We start from the raw sequence: 17,039 nt of genomic DNA on the forward strand, positions 1-17,039 counted from the left end.
TACGCCACTTGGCAGCAAAACGCGAATTTAAATCGTCGTGAATACGCCACTTGGCAGCAAAACGCGAAATTAAATCGTCGTGAATACGCCACTTGGAAGCAAACCGCGAAATTTTAAATCGTCGTGAATACGCCACTTGGAAGCAAAACGCGAAATTTTAAATCGTCGTGAATACGCCACTTGGCAGCAAAACGCGAAATTAATTCATCGTGAATATGCATTTTGGCAGCAAAACGTGAAATTAAATCATCGTGAATACGCATTTCGGCAGCAAAACGTGAAATTAAATCGCCGCGAAAATATGTTGGTTTACAGTAACAAGCTTCACGCTTATTATGTCTGTCTATGATTTCTGTAGCTTGAGGAAAATGAGAATATAACAATAGGTAATTAATTAAATACCATGTTAAATGGTATCAAATCAGGTATATATCTAACGGATGACTTCTCGGTTTAGAAAGCTTTTTTTATTTTCTGTTAAGATACGTATTTTAATGGATGTGGTGGTTGTAGCTTGTATAAATGCACAGCTTGTGAAGACTGTGTGAAAGTGATATTTCCTAGTGGACTCCAATCGCAGGGAATCTAATAAAGTGGAACTAGGAATCTTATAAAGTGGGACTAGGAATCTAATACAGTGGAACTATAAGGCTTAAATAATAATCGTTTTCTTACTACATGATGTAAACAGCTTATGATAAAAAAAAATCTTTAATTTTCATATTGTGTTGAATTGATAAGATGATCCAGTATAACAACGGTTGTTATGTTCACAGATATCATGTCATCATGATGTACATGTATGTCATACCCATGAACTTTGGCTTGGGTTAAAGAATATTTTCCTAATATCGTTCTGAAGATTGTTTTAATCTTTTTGAGTAACGATGATCTGTTGTATTAACAACAAGATATTTTTTTCTTTTGTAAATTTTATTTTATATATACATTGACACAGAACCTTTTTAAAGGTTACCGACAACACATATAAAAATAAAGAAAATAAAAAATAGAAATGGATTTCGATTTTGATTTAGCTGTGCGTTTTAACAGCAACAAGTTACAAAAAGCAAATCACAACATTTAAATCATAGTATTAAATCACATATATGACGTCATACACATTAAGATTTGACAAACTATGTAGTGGAAAGTATATTTCCTACTTCTACAACATGACAACACGGATAATTATTTGTATACATTGTATGCTAATCAGATAATTGATTAGTTATCCACCTGGCCAACAGGTATTACATCAATACCATACCATACCTTATTTATTGCATTACTTCTGGACAGATAAATCGTACGTGTCCAATGGCACATACTGAAATCCAGGGAAGTACTACAGTGGAATGATTGCGTAATAGAACAGAACAAGATGTCATCGTTTCAAACATTTTAGTGGAACAAATATTATTTTAATCATTAACTTTGCCTCGAAGGCTAAAATAGGAATTTGATTTGGGAATCATCAATGGAAATGTGATTTCACTACATGTATTTCAAAATCACAGTATCACTTCAGCAAGCCAATATAAAGCTTCAGTAAAATAAATAAGAATATGACTTCATTAAAAGAAATAGTTTATTGCACACAAGCCACAAACATAAAAGAATAAACTGCAAATCAATGACATTTTATCAATTAATATCCTACAGATAGACGAGATCTCCATATCAAATAACAGCTTTCTACTGATACATATTTCATCAGTACCTTTATCCCTTGTTCATTTGAGCAATCGTGTTATATTTGTATCACAGAATTCCTTAGGCGTCTCTTGTACATGCTTAGTCGAACACTTAAGCAGTTTTGTTATCATTGTATTCGGTCGTTGTTTGACAACGTAAACATATATCTCTTACCTAGCAATGACTTGCAAATAACACTTAAAAGTGCAAAAATACACATGACATGTTTATGTAACTTTGAATGAGATCAGCAATACATGATATTCACATTAACAACTGAAAATTAAAAAAAAATCACATTAACGACTGAAAATAAAGAAAGAATAGAATAAAAAGGAATATAAATGCAATATGACAATAAGACACTTTGTATGTTTTCATAACCACCAAGTCTAGTCATGCAAACCCTAAGTGTGAAAACAAATGTGTCCAATGTGTTTAGGAAACTAATGGAAAAAAGAATTGAACATCATTAGAACAAAATCTGTATGTTAAGAATTCCATCACAACATCTAGAAGAGCACAACTATAAGAGGAAACGTCACTAATCCAAACATTTACCAATTAAAGAGTTTCAATTTTTATAATAATCTTTCAAACTATGGATTCAGGTCTACTAAAAATGTCAATAATGTTTCTGGATTTCAATGATATATCGATACAATGTTCTGTCCCACCGTCAAATGAAGTCCATGTACAGGTAGACCTGCCCACCAACAACCACTCTGATGGTTCTGGCGCATTCTGGATCTCTCTGATAGGTCGAAAGTTTCAATGTATGCATACACTGTATTCTGATTGGTACAATTTGATGTCAATGTTTACTTTTTATTATTTCAACGTGTCATGAAATAGTTCTTTTTGCATCCTTTCAGTTTGAGCTCATCATGATATACAATTCACAGACGCATACATGTATGTTATAAGCTTATAATGACGGTGAGGCAATATACATTTCCATTTTATACCGCAAGCTTTAGGTGAAACGAACACATGCGCCTTTTATTATCCAGTTGTGCGTACCTTAGCGATATCTTCTTTGATATTTCTCTGTCTGGTTCGGTGTTAACAACACTGGCACGGTATTCGAGGCCGGATTTCGCATATCCTAACCATCAATCGGCTTATACGTTATCCTTTAGAGATTTTGGGTCCTCTTTGATGACTAGCACACACTCAGTCTAGCTCTGAATCAGTTTCCTCCAACACAGAGTCCTGTAACGACATAAGAAAATACAATGTAGTGTCAAGATAGTTTGTACATTTCATCTAAAGAAGAAAAAAAGGGAATATGCATTAGATATTCATTTATTTGTAAAATTTTAACAAAATGAAATTTACTCTAATTTTTGTGAAATCAGAAATTAATACATTGATGGGCATGAGTTTGAAGGGCTGTGAGGAATTGTTCTAGTAAGGTATTAGAAATGTCCATTTGAATTACTTACCCATCCCCCTTTGTCAGTTATCCAGCCTGCAAACTTATCAGAGAAATACTGCAGAGCCATATCCTTAAGTCTTAACGCCACGGCGCCTCCTGCACCCGCCATATGTACTGCTGCTTTGGTGACATAGAAGTACATGGCAACATTATGCCAGCCGACAGTGCCCCCTAGCGACGATTCCACGACATTGGTGAAGCGGCTGTACTGGTCAGTCTCTTTTATCAACTGTATGGCTATAGGCATGATGACCGATGGCATGTTGATCTGTGGGTGGAGTAATGGAATATATCAATAGAGGTATGATAATTTTAAAAGGAATTATGGAGTTGTGATATGACCAATTTACAAAACAATTAGGAATTGTGTAAGTTTAAAGGGAATCATGAAGTTGTACATTTTTTTTTGTAATATGACCAACTTAAAAAACAATTAGGAATTGTATAACTGAAAAGTATTATGTGAAATACGGTGTATTCTAAAAGCCATGGCATGAACATAAAAGCCTAGATAGATAGCTATAACAGAAGTACAAGGTCTTCTTTGTAATCTTACAGACTGATAGTTGCCGTCCTATTTCCAATTTAATGTGTAACAAAATTAAAGAGAATCAAAATTATTAAATGATATATATTGTTTCCATGATTTGGGACAATCGAATCAGGAGTACGAAAAAGAATATAATGCCAACGGCATGAAGGAAATAATGCAAAACACTGACTATAAAATGAACTTTACTTACAGTTTCTGAGAGACGGTCTCCTTCCTTCCGCAGTTCCATGATTATGTCTCTTTCGATTGAATTTAGTCTATCTAATGGACGAAAACAAAATATTCATCAAATATGTCTGTAAGCAATAAGTATTAGTCAAAATAACAACTATTAATGAAACCCTTAATGAAACAAATGGAAACTAGTAAATGGTTGGAATTATAATGATAGGCAGTCAGTTAACGTTTATCTACAGTTAATGATTAGAACTGAAACCAATGCAATAACAGATATTTCTCGAAAGACAATCATTAGAATTAAATGATAGAGAGTCAGATATAATTTATTTACAGTTTACAATATATTTACAGTTTACATCGTAGGAATTGTTACTATTGTCCTCTAAAGACCAGTGGTACCTACCTGGAGGTTTTCTGCCCGGCGGGAGGCCAATAGGTGAGTGACATTCGTTGTCAGATTGACTGCTTTCCGCCCTTGTGACGTAGTTATCAGCTATAGCCGCCAGGCGGTTGGCCACAGTTTCTATACGCTTATTCTTTTCCTCTTGAGACAGTTCATCGAATGGGAGTGAATTCTCGCTTCCCAGTATACGTTTACGACGACTACTTCCACGGCCTGTATAGCAATAGAAAAGGATGTTTGCTTATTAGATGAAACTGATTAAAATGTTTGAAACAGATGCAAATACTAACTGCATATGTACTTTCTTTTTTCAGATGCACAACTTAAATCAATGCTTGTTTCTACCATAGTAGTGAATGGACATTTACCTTTTTTGGCTACAGGTTCGAATCCATCAACATGGTCATTTGGACAGTCCGGCTCTACGTCATCCACTTCCATCGGACATATCCGGACACTTTCGTGTGCATCCATTACCACTTCCATGTGACCATCCGGGCTCCTCATATATTTAGTTCGAGTATTTGTTTCAACATCTGCTTCAAAATTGCCAGTACTCGGTAATGAAGGGACAAGCCCCTTCAGCTGAAGCACTGACCTGTCGCCCTGGCCATTAGCGAAGCCTCTTGTTGCTGACCGCGTTCGCAGAGACACTGGAACATCGTCTTCATCTTGAGAGATTATGGCCTCAAATACCTTGGTAACGGCATTGGGAGGCTGCCGGAACTGGCCGACCGGGCATGGACTGGAAGGAGACGATAAAGATGTGTGACGACTGCGTCTTTTTCTCTGTTCAGTCCCGGAAAGTCAGACTAGAGCTGGATTTGCTTTCTTCTTTCGGTGACTTGGGAGCTGTTTGATAAGAAGATGATACTATCATAAAAAAAGAAAATGTAATTGATACTTTACAATTTAAAATGCTCCACCGCCGACAGAGCATAAATGGTATTCATCATTTGAAGAATGAATATCATGTGTTTAATCGTGTATACATAAGTCTAATTAACACAAAAAATAATATAAAATAATTTATTTAGCCTTTGGTGCATGCGCAATCAGTACTTCATTCCATATAGGATATAGTGCCACGGAACTTTTTCTGGATGCAATTAATTTTTTTTTAAATTTTTTAACTTGAAGTAAAATTAGAAGCTCAAACTTTTCAATGGCGGTAATGGTGTAAAGTAAGTAACTTTTGTAACTGAATAAAAATACTAAATCGTCTGCTGCTGTTTTTGATATTGAAAAAATACCATTTGTCAGCGGTGGAGCATCTTTAAGGAACAAATTGCTTTCATGAAAGCACATAAAAAGAGCAAATTGCGGGTATAAGAAATCAACTTACTTTTAAACAAAGGTTGAACTAAGGAAATATACTTTTTGCTTTGATTAAAGCCACTGTTTTTTTTTTTTTTTTTCTTCTTTTTTTCTCCTTTCAATACATCAATTTATTCTACACGTGAAAAGGATTTTTGGAATATTTCGTAATGTGAAACTCGACAATGGAATATTTATATGGTACATAACCCGAAAAATATTTGCGCTAAGAAAAATAAAATAAAACTTGTCCCTTAGCTGAAGGATATCAGCGAAAGCTTTTGTTAGTTTAAGAAACTGTCTGTTTGCGTTTTAGCTATATTGTATTGTTCATTTCCTAAGAACACGAAGAACATAGCCAAGAAACTACCTCTCATCGTTACATAAGATCAATGTCGTATTGGTGAGTGATATTCTACAGTCTATCGATCCGTATTACCTGGGCAGATAGTATAGATAAGCTAAGCAGACCAGTGCATCACCAGATCTGCTACAGTACAGTGCCGGTTCAATGCCTTGTCTAATCGGCATGGATTGGTATCGATCAACCAGTGCACAACAACATTGGTAGTATATCTGTTGTAACAATAGACATACGCAAAAAACGTGTCCATCTTAATAATTGTTATTGTGGTGAATTTACTATACGCATCTATTAGTGCTAAAGACTAAATATATTTAATTTAGTTTTGGTGTATACGTCTAATGCTAAAATTAAATAAACCTTTGAGCAAGTACAGCTGCAGAACACTGGCAACTGTTCCTTTTTTTACTTATCCAGTTGTAGCTTTGGTTTTTAAAAAGCGCGTAAGCAACGTCTGCTGGCCTTAATGGATTTTTATTATATATCCTATTATTATTAGTCTGATCTTTGGTAAAAAAAACCCATTTGAATTACTTTTGTTTCTAATTCAAATCCCGGCAAAGATTTCTAACAAGAAACATAAACACTTACCATCTGAAAACTTTCGCCGCATGCTCCTTCTGAATGATTGGAATTTTGAAATTGCTGTGGGCTTGGACTTGGCAGAAAGGTCTCGAGTGTCGGTTATCATTTTGCGTGATTCTGTATGAACACAAGGACTAGAAGGGGTCAAGCAATCCTTAACCTCCATTGACTCTTCCTTTCTCACGAGAATGTCACCATGGCGTGTCTGGGTCACGTGTGACATGCAGTGACCATTTTCGTCCATAACTACAACAGCGTCTTCTGTTGAATTTTTACCATCCTTATTGCGGTTTCTTTTAGTCTTCTTCTTTTTAGAAGACTTCTTGGAATTTTGTTTGTTCTTTTTCTTTTCTTCCTCACTTTTCTTTTGTTTAGTGAATGTATGTAAGATCCGTTCCTTCGCTCGCTGAAATGCACTTTTCTTTTTTCTGTCAGTTGTATTGATGCTAATACCGTCATCACTATCGGAGTCATATGAGTTCACACTTCCAGAACGTTGTAAATTGTAAGGAGGTTTGTTGTTGAAGTTTTGAGTTTTGTTGTTATTATTATTGTTCCTTTGAGCTTCTGGCGACTTCCTCTTTCTCTGGTTTTCCCTCCTCAGTGTGTCTGACTTTGGGGGTAACGTTTTGTATTTCCTATAGTCATAGTCCTCCTTCTTAAAAACTCTATCCTCCGTAACTTTAAATGGCGATGGTACAATGTCCTCAGCATTTTCATACACAGTGAATCTGTTGGTCGCCTTACGATAACTGTTGGTTCGTTTAAATGGTTGTTGTTCCTCTGTGTTGTCGTTTGTGTTGTTGTCGGTAGTAGTAGTGGTGGTTGTACTCTCAATCACATGCTGTACGCCAGTGTTAACGTTACGTTCTGAAGGTAGAGTCTTAAGTGTCTGTTTGAACATGAAGTAATCAAACAGATGTTCGGTGTCGCTTTTCCTCAGAGGAATCGTCTGCCTCCTGTCATTTCTCTTCATCCCGGGGGTTGGCATGGCGAATGTTTGGTTGTAGTCACCCCAATCTGTAACCCATAATAACATGTATAAATATATATATACACGGAAAACATATACATGATTGACTCTCGGTACAGAGTGTATACGTAAGTGTATACTGATAAAGTATATTACATTATATATAATTAAGGATTAACTTGAAAAAGTGTTGCTGTTATGGAGATATACGCACAATATGTAACACAAAAATCTGAGTGTACTCTAAATAGACCGCTAAACTACTAACTATATGTTGTTTTAAACATAGAATATAAAGGAGGTATTGTATACACGACAAGTGTGAGGTCTAACTACAGGAGTGATATATATTAAGTGCTTAGCTAAGGTCTTCCGATGCTCGATTATTCATCGGATGGCTTTGTTACCAAGACAGTGTAATATAGCATAGCGCCTATAGATATATAAAGGTAACATGTAATATCAACATCAAAAACAAAATCTTGTTGTGCAGTTCCCTCTATGCTATGCATTTGGATGAAATAAAACGTTTCAATCTTGCATAAACATATGTATTATCTAAACGTACAATGTAAAATTATCTTTCATAGCTGTACATTGTGAAAAGTAACAAGGTAATTTGTGTAAGAAAGATATAAAATCAGTTCAAAAAACATAACTAATATGTAATAGTTTCATAATTGATAATCTCTTTTATCGGTTTTCTAATAGATGACTTTTATTCTGCAAAAGAAATATTTTATTAGTCCAACCAATGCACTACAACACGTTTCTCAATAATACGTACACTACTGTCTCTGGCGGTTATCCTTCTGCTCAGGTGTATACAAACCGTATAATTAGCTTTCTGATCCTTAACTTCGGTGTTTTATAAACTATGACCAGTCCACAATTCAACTCCTGGGTATTCCATAAAGGGTGGAATCAAAATAATCAACAATGATTTCCGAAGTAGTGACGTATACTGGCATGAGTAACTCAACTACTGTGTGTCTATTTTTAGTAGTCGGGGTTTTAGTAGCTGAGGTTAAGGCTGATGTACACGATCTTATCTAAATCTAGTCTATGGTATACAAAAATACATCTTACCCGTGGAAAACGATAAAATTACATATGTATAGATATTCTTCTTGCTCAGTAGGTATTTTCCTCGCGATGCTCAGCTGACTTGATAGGTATACATTCCTTATTCATAGTAACTGTTTCCTTTCGTCATATAACACTTCCTTGTAGTTACCTGTGTGTCGTCACGTAATTTATTTCATCGATTGCGATCGCTCACCTGTGAAAGGTATGCTTGATTTGACTAAAATATATACAGTGTATTGTCATTATGGAGCATTGTAGTTTTTCTTCCTCTGCTTGATATTTCACATGTAAATACTTAAATCAATTTTCAGACAAAATATTTCAAACAATATTTAATTTCAATATTTTTGTGCATTTCAATTAAAAAGAAGTTAAGATAAAAATTACGACTACTTGTGGAACGTGAGCCAATATACAGGCCTACCTGTTTTTAGTTTTTGTTTAAGTCTTGGTAATCGCACATCAATCTACATTCTGATTAAAATAAAACTCCTTATACTCAAAGGATATACATTTTATTAAGATATAAATAGTAAATGGAAGAAGAACGTTTGCATTAGTCGATTTAGTCTCTGATTACTTACATGTATATCTATAGTATACTACATTTTGTAAACTCATTGGAAACTGGGAGGTATAGATCTACACTATTTTAAAATCAAGTCATCCTTTTATAATTAGTTAACCGACAATGCATGCAAATATATTCAAGTTTTAGGGAAAAAAACTATACATATATATATAAATGTAAACTTACACACCTAAACCAAAATGGCTTTAACATTTTAAAATGGAAATTTAAAACTAGTTTGCTGATTTTGTAGTGCCGCTAACGTTGTTATAGCTTACCGTTTATCACCCTTCTGGATGGAATAATGTACTTAGGAAGGAAATGCGTAAATTAATAAAAAGAAGAACATTTTCACGGATTTCAAAAGTTCTTTCGATATCATGAAATTGTGAACATTTTACAATTTGATAAAAGATGCTGCACTAGTAATTGTACTGCTGACGATTTTTTTCTCTCCGTCAAATATAGTAGCAGACAAATAAAGTCTTTTCCTAACGGTTACAAAATTGACTTACTTTACACCATAAGCACCATTAAAAAGTTTGAGCTTAAATTATTTTACTTCTAAGTTAAAAATATTAAAAACACTTATTTGCGTCTCGAAAATACCCATGGTAATATGTCTATATAGAATGAAACACTGATAGCGCATTAACCAAAAGTAGGCCTAAAACAAGTTGTTTATTGTTTTTGTGTTCTAATTATTATAGACATATGTTTCTGTTTAAATATTCAGTGGAAATTCACATCTGGAAAAATAGCTAGCTATCGTGTATTTTTATACTGTATTACATGTTCACTATGATAATAACATAAGGTTTTGAATTGTTAAAATATTTCTTTCGTGTGAAAATGCCTCCCCTCCTCAAGCATGCACACGTAATCGTGTTACTAAAAAAGCAGGGACCAAGTGCGCCCGTAATAATTTTTACTTTCTTATCTTCAACGCTGAAGAGTTCAGTGAAATGGATTCTCGTCTTTGACCCACTCCTTTGACCGGGCATGGCTTTTAGGAGAGTACCACTGAGGCGTTTGTGAGTTATTCAGCATCACAGTAACTGAAACAAAATGTGTATTCTTCATTATTGTTTATAAGTCTTGTAATGTAGTTCGCAAATGGATCAGAAGTTAACGGTTAGCTATAGATTTTAACAATGCTCTCCACAGTCGGACCTCGGTCTCAGTTTCCAAAACCAGATGCAGAATCCTGTGTTGGGGCCCTAATATAAGCTAGACTCACTATATCTACCGGTAGAGCACTAATTTTTAATAAGCAGATGTATAATTAGAGCCTCATTTAGACTCAAACCTCAGTATGTTGTGCTTATTTATTCATTCATTCAAGAATGCAATTTTGACTACCTAAAGGTGCTTTAATGCACGTGATCCAGGGGAAGTAACTCGAAGTAACCCCCTGTTAGAAATAATATGTACGGTATGCGTGACACAAACTCATTAACTGATAAAATCTCATACGAAATAAACACTCATTTAAGATCATAATATGTTTATTAAATTTTATATTGTAACAAGGTGAAGTGTACATACACATATTCACCGTCTTTCTTAATAGTAATCATTTAAATTTTATACGATTATAAATAATCAGCGTATTAAAGAAAATTAAACACTTCGGAAAGTAACGATAGATTTTGGCCAATTAGATCAACTGGTCAGTTTAAACCATAATTCCTTGGTATAAAGAGCTGGTCAGTTCCAGATCGTCTCGAAGACAGCTAGCACGCATTGAGATATATACAATATTCAACCAAGTTACAACTTACCGCTTTTGAAACACGCACTATCTGTAATATCGAACATCAACATATGGCCCCAAAACATAGTGCTAGAGGAAATTAAAAAAAACTCTACCCCCTACATTCAACATCAACATTGAGGAAAAACTATTTTACTGTGTGAACTGTCAGAATTTGGAACTCTCTTCCAGAATCTGTTATATCATCATTTAATATAAACTGTTTTAAAAATAATTTAGACAAATTCTGGGAAAACCAAGACCTACTCTATAATTATAGAGCAGAGTTATCATTATGAACTGTGTTAACAATACAAATATGAGCACCTTGAAATTATCAATATGGAAATCGAAAATTTCTTAAAAACTTAACTAACGAAAATTTATAGATAATTACCTGCAATGCTACATGTACATTATATACTGTATCATGTATGTATTTATTGTATGATTATGAGTCCAGTGTAGAGGACCTCAATCCTGTACTGGAAAATAAACTTAACTATAATGTGAATGTGAAACTCCATAATCCTTGTTTAGGACCAAATGCCTGAATTGTATAGATATAAACACGAAGGAATAAAACCAGTATGATACACACATCTTGGAGTTTGGTGCATTTCTTCAATGTTACATATTGTTTAATTGATGTTAATTGTTGTGTATTTCAGGCCTCTTTGGAAGAAACCCATACCACCATATCCTCTATATGTTGAAGGTGGACCACAAAATCGAGTATTGCTATGTCAGTTCTGGATGAAATTGATTCAAAACACAAAATATGAAATGCCAAATGACAGAGTTCATTTTGAGATACATCCTCAGTGAGTTTGATTACCAATTGCATGTTTCTGAATTTTTACCCTGATTTGGGCTGAATGATGCTTAAAGTGATAATTCAGTGAGGCAAATTCTGTTACATAATCAACAAAATATGGCATAAATGTATTGTTCTACATTCCTTATGAAGCATATGACAAGAGATATTGAAAAATTTCACGACATTGTAAAAGTGTTTCGATTAATACCGTTAAAATTCCAAATCTTTGATCAGGTACAACATGTTCACTGTACACATACCGAACCAAAGTCATGCATGTTAAACAAATGCAATACATAACCACTGAGGAGTTGATGAAATTACTATTATTACTACACTGGCAAGGGCCAGGGTTTGGCATCCGACCACTTTTTGTAATGGCAAACAGTAAGCAAGTTTGAACATTTCACATACATTTCACTACAGTATGTGTTTCTGGCATATTACAGTAAAAGCAACTAATCTAATTTCTATTAGAACTGGTTTGTTTCTGAAATATGTGCAAATTTTAATGCACTCTTAGACTGAATTGTCCCTGTAAATGTCATCATGCATTGTATTTCTTTTAAGTTAATTTCCTTAGTACATGTATGTACAGGATTCTAACCAAAGGACAATATGTACGGTTTGGCCCATTTTTGGCTTCGAAATCCAGCAAATTTTCAATTAAGCGTTTATCAATTAAAATAATACATTTAATTAGTTATTGCAAAAACTCTTGTGTTACCATATATATTTCCTGATTGAACTTTTTTTTGTTGCACTGAATATTATTTTATATTCGCTTTCAGAATGAGCAAATTAGATGTTAAACAATATCTAGAGAAAATTTACAATGTAGATGTATTAAAAGTAAGAACTTATCGGACAACAGGTACGTGTTGCAACAGTGAATCAATTATTACTATTGCTTGATCTTTATCATTGAAATATTTGCTACTAACGTTATTTAATTTAATCATTTCTGTAACTTGTCATTAGGTTGTAACAATATAATTCTATTACTTGTTATTAAATGTACTAATTAAATGTAACAAGTGATCGTTATAAATTATCTGATTAAATGGCAAAATACCATGATATTGATTTTAAAATCAGTACTCATTTTTGTTGTTTTTTTGGCTGAAAAACTTGCGAATAATTTAGTTGTTGAGATACATTTTTGTGTTGATTTAATCCATTTAATTGAGACTTTACATAACCAAGCACATAATAAATACATATGTGAACTTTACCTTACATTGTCTTTTCAGGATACACATTTGAGAAAAACTCCTTACTTCTAAAAAACACTGATAAAGGAAGAATTCCACCTAGTAAAGTTGCCTGTGTTCATCTGGTAAGATTTGATAACATGGTCGACGTCTAGCACCAGTATAGATAAAGTTGCCTGTATTTATCTGGTAAGATTTAATAATCTGGTCTAGCACTCCAGTATATACCGGTATAAAGTTGCCTGTATTCATATGGTAAGATTTAATAACCTGGTCTAGCACTTCAGTACACATAAAACCGTTGCGCTGCGTAAATTCATATGGTAAGCACTTAATAACAGGTCTGGGTCATGATCACCGACCGGCAGGTCCAAGCTAAAGAGTGCAGTAACATTTTGTACATGTTGTCGTGATAGGGTTATGATTAAATACTTGGATCTTAAAGTCAATGATCAATGTATGTATTCAATATAAAAGGAAAACATCACTTGAAATTTCTATCTTTAATTCCTTGAAAGACTCGGTCGGCTTTCCAGCTAATATCTTGGACAATGATTAAATCTAAATGCCTATTAGATACACAATAGACTTGATTTATACCACTTGGAATTACACAAGGTATGATTGATTATTTGATTGTAAAAACATCGTTGTTGAGATCCTCATTATAGTGTCACCGGCAATTCACAAGCTAACTAGGCCTGCGTTGTGTAAACAAAGTGTCAATCATCGTGTCAAACTCCTCTCGCCAGTTAATGTTAATAAACAGAAGGTTGTTTTAAGCAATGATTAACAATAAGGACCGTTTGATTTTGTTCTTCAAGAGTGTTTGGAGGCAATGCAAAATGTTTTGAACGAAGATACAAAAACTGAGATTTTGTTTGTAAATTTTTTTTTTCCAAAATGAAACTCAAAAACGTACCTGCGCACTATAGCGGGTGCGCACTATACGCGCAAAAATACGGTAGTCTAGCACTAGTATAGATAAAGTTGCCTGTATTCATCTGGTAGATTTATAATCTGGTCTAGCACTCCAGTATATACCGGTATAAAGTTGCCTGTATTCATTTGGTAAGATTTAATAACCTGGTCTAGCACTTCAGTACACATAAAGTTGCCTGTATTCATATGGTAAGATTTGATAACATAGTCTAGCACCAGTATAGATAAAGTTGCCTGTATTCATCTGGTAAGATTTAATAATCTGGTCTAGCACTCCAGTATATACCGGTATAAAGTTGCCTGTATTCATTTGGTAAGATTTAATAACCTGGTCTAGCACTTCATTACATATAAAGTTGCTTGTATTCATCTGGTAAGATTTAATAACCTGGTCCAGCACCAGTACATATAAAGTTGTCTATATGTTCATCTAGTATGATTTAATAAACTGGTCTGGCACTTCAGTACATATAATGTTGCCTGTATTCATATGGTAAGATTTAATAACATAGTCTAGCACCAGTATAGATAAAGTTGGCTGTATTCATCTGGTAAGATTTAATAATCTGGTCTAGCACTTCAGTACACATAAAGTTGCCTGTATTCATATGGTAAGACTATAATAATCTGGTCTAGCACTCCAGTATATACTGGTATAAAGTTGCCTGTATTCATCTGGTATTACAAATGTATTTACTAACCTGGTCTAGCACTCCAGTATATAAAGTTGCATGTGTTCATCTGGTAAGATTTAACGGTTGTTTAGATTTATTAGCATTGATTGAGTCACTTAACAAATTAAAATATAAGTATATGTAATTGTGCTTGAACATAACAATTTGAAGAGATATTTAAGTTGAATAATTAATCCCAATGACTGATCTGGTGTAGCATTTCTGTAAGTGTATATGGACAAGTTGGGGGTAAATTTAAGGATATTTTAGCTTATTTGGACAAATGATAATTGTATAATAGATGCAAAAAAGTTAACATACAGTGAAGATTGAAAGGTGACTAGTGAAAATATCCACATTACAGTAGATTAACACTACAGGATTTAACAGGACCAGATGTGCGGTCACTGGCTTTGATACCAATTTTTAGCTCACCTGGCCCAAAGGGCCGGTGAGCTTATGTCATGGCGCGGCGTCCGTCCGTCCGTCCGTCGTCCGTCTGTCCGTCGTCCATCCGTCCGTCCGTCAACATTTAATTTAAATCGCTACTAGTCATAGAGTTCCGCATGGATTGTGACCAAATTTGGCCACAAACATCCTTGGGTGAAGGGGAACAGAACTTGTATAAATTTTGGCTCTGACCCCCCAGGGGCAGGAGGGGCGGGGCCCAATAGGGGAAATAGAGGTAAATCCTATAAATCGCTACTTGTCCTAGAGTTCTACATGGATTTGTTACCAAATTTTGGCCACAAAACATCCTTGGGTGAAGGGGAACAGAACTTGTATAAATTTTGGCTCTGACCCCCCGGGGGTAGGAGGGGCGGGGCCCAATATGGGAAATAGAGGTAAATCCTATAAATCGCTACTTGTCCTAAAGTTCTACATGGATTGTAACCAAATTTGGCCACAAACATCCTTGGGTGAAGGGGAACAGAACTTGTATAAATTTTGGCTCTGACCCCAAGGGGGCAGGAGGGGTGGGGCCCAATATGGGAAATAGAGGTAAATCCTATAAATCGCTACTTGTCCTAGAGTTCTGCATGGATTGTAACCAAATTTAGCCAAAAACATCCTTGGGGGAAGGGGAACAGAACCTTTATAAATTTCGGCTCTGACCCTCCCGGGGCAGGAGAGGCGGGGCCCAATAGGGGAAATAGAGGTAAATCCTTTAAATCGCTACTTGTCCTAGCTTTCTGCATGGATTGTAACCAAATTTGGCCACAAACATCCTTGGGGGAAGGGGAACAGAACTTGTATAAATTTTGGCTCTGACCCCATGGGGGCAGGAGGGGTGGGGCCCAATAGGAAATTTAGACGTAAATATTCAAATTCCTTCAGAAAAGAAACAATGAACCTGTATTCAGAACATTACTTGGCATTACAAACCAAGTGAGCGATACAGGCCCTCTGGGCCTCTTGTTATAATTATTCTTGAAAATATTTTCCATTTGCTTTTCAGGGAGGTGAGCATACATTTACTTTTCCAACCCTGTTTAAAGAGGAAAAAGAAAGTTCTACTCAAGATCAAGTATTCGAAATGGGAGAATTACAAAAGGAACTTAATCTTGCAACAAATTGGGAACGGCCAAGTATACCACCTTGGTTTGGCTAAAACAAGAAGTGTGTTGTCAAACTTACAATTTTTGTGTGTGACTGTATATATTAAAATACTATATTAATTATGAATATTAAAGAAGGTTTTTTTTTTAATGAAAAGAAGTGTTTTCTTTTTCTTTAGGGACTTAAAAAGTTTAAATTGACTCATAGGAATATATATTAATTTTAGCTAATACACTATATTAGTAATTCAAATATAATCACCCACAGGCTACCCTGGTGATCCTAGTTCTTGCAACTGGCCAACAATAGATCCTAAAATCTTGAATGATAGTCAATAGGCCTACTGTCAATTTGAACAAATCTGGTAACTCTCCTTCCCCAGCAGATGCTTTAGACCCAACATCAGGACTCTAGATGGACAAATTTGTTATTGATAAGTTGTTTAAAAATTGTCACACCATATTTGAATCTATTTACCTTGAATGTAGATTGTGATTCCTTCCAGCATACTGCAGGCTAAAAGTCGTTTGTTATTGAAAAGAAGATTTTACCATATTTATTGACTTCTATGACCTTGAATGAAGGTCAAGGTTATTTATTGAATTCATTTGCTATTCCTTCATCCCAGCAAGCTGCATGTGCAAAATCAGGTCTTTTTTTTTTCTTATGAGGGTATGGGGAGAAAATGACAACAGATGGATGTCACACTACAGCATAAACTTCAGGCAATGTGGCTAAAAGTGATTTGTCTTCTTTTAGAAATGTTAAAACCAACTCGGGGAAATACAAATGTACATGATGAAAAAGAACTTACAAATGCTAACACTGTTAATTACTGTTCATTTGCAGATGTGGTTATCCGCTTTTCTGAAAATTTGCACCAATGTGTTTGCTGAATG

At 34.7% G+C, this 17,039-nt stretch overlaps 2 protein-coding genes across 2 annotated transcripts; one reads left to right on the forward strand and one right to left on the reverse strand.

The window, feature by feature from the left end:
* Nucleotides 1-1,577: 1,577 nt before the first annotated feature.
* LOC138331680 (uncharacterized) lies at nucleotides 1,578-8,777 on the reverse strand. The gene is given in 8 exon segments (XM_069279415.1): nucleotides 1,578-2,913; nucleotides 3,147-3,407; nucleotides 3,883-3,953; nucleotides 4,276-4,488; nucleotides 4,644-5,080; nucleotides 5,082-5,127; nucleotides 6,548-7,561; nucleotides 8,604-8,777. Coding segments are annotated over 7 exon segments (2,052 nt in total). The 5' UTR covers nucleotides 7,533-7,561; nucleotides 8,604-8,777; the 3' UTR covers nucleotides 1,578-2,874.
* A 1,305-nt stretch (nucleotides 8,778-10,082) lies between these two features.
* On the forward strand, nucleotides 10,083-16,287 carry LOC138331763 (large ribosomal subunit protein uL23m-like). The gene is made up of 5 exons (XM_069279529.1): nucleotides 10,083-10,208; nucleotides 11,602-11,754; nucleotides 12,542-12,624; nucleotides 13,004-13,089; nucleotides 16,040-16,287. The coding sequence occupies exons 1-5, from the start codon at nucleotides 10,177-10,179 to the stop codon at nucleotides 16,190-16,192; spliced, it is 507 nt and encodes a 168-aa protein (XP_069135630.1). The 5' UTR covers nucleotides 10,083-10,176; the 3' UTR covers nucleotides 16,193-16,287.
* Nucleotides 16,288-17,039: the final 752 nt, after the last annotated feature.

This window comes from Argopecten irradians, chromosome 1 (assembly GCF_041381155.1).
Source record: "Argopecten irradians isolate NY chromosome 1, Ai_NY, whole genome shotgun sequence".
Classification (NCBI taxonomy): Eukaryota; Metazoa; Mollusca; class Bivalvia; order Pectinida; family Pectinidae; genus Argopecten; species Argopecten irradians.

Coding starts and splice junctions, on each gene's coding strand:
- LOC138331763 (XM_069279529.1), top strand. CDS start 10,177: ATGGCTTTTAGGAGAGTACCACTGAGGCGTTT. Junction 10,209..11,601: donor AGAGTACCACTGAGGCGTTT/GTGAGTTATTCA, acceptor TGTGTATTTCAG/GCCTCTTTGGAAGAAACCCA. Junction 13,090..16,039: donor AAGTTGCCTGTGTTCATCTG/GTAAGATTTGAT, acceptor TTTGCTTTTCAG/GGAGGTGAGCATACATTTAC.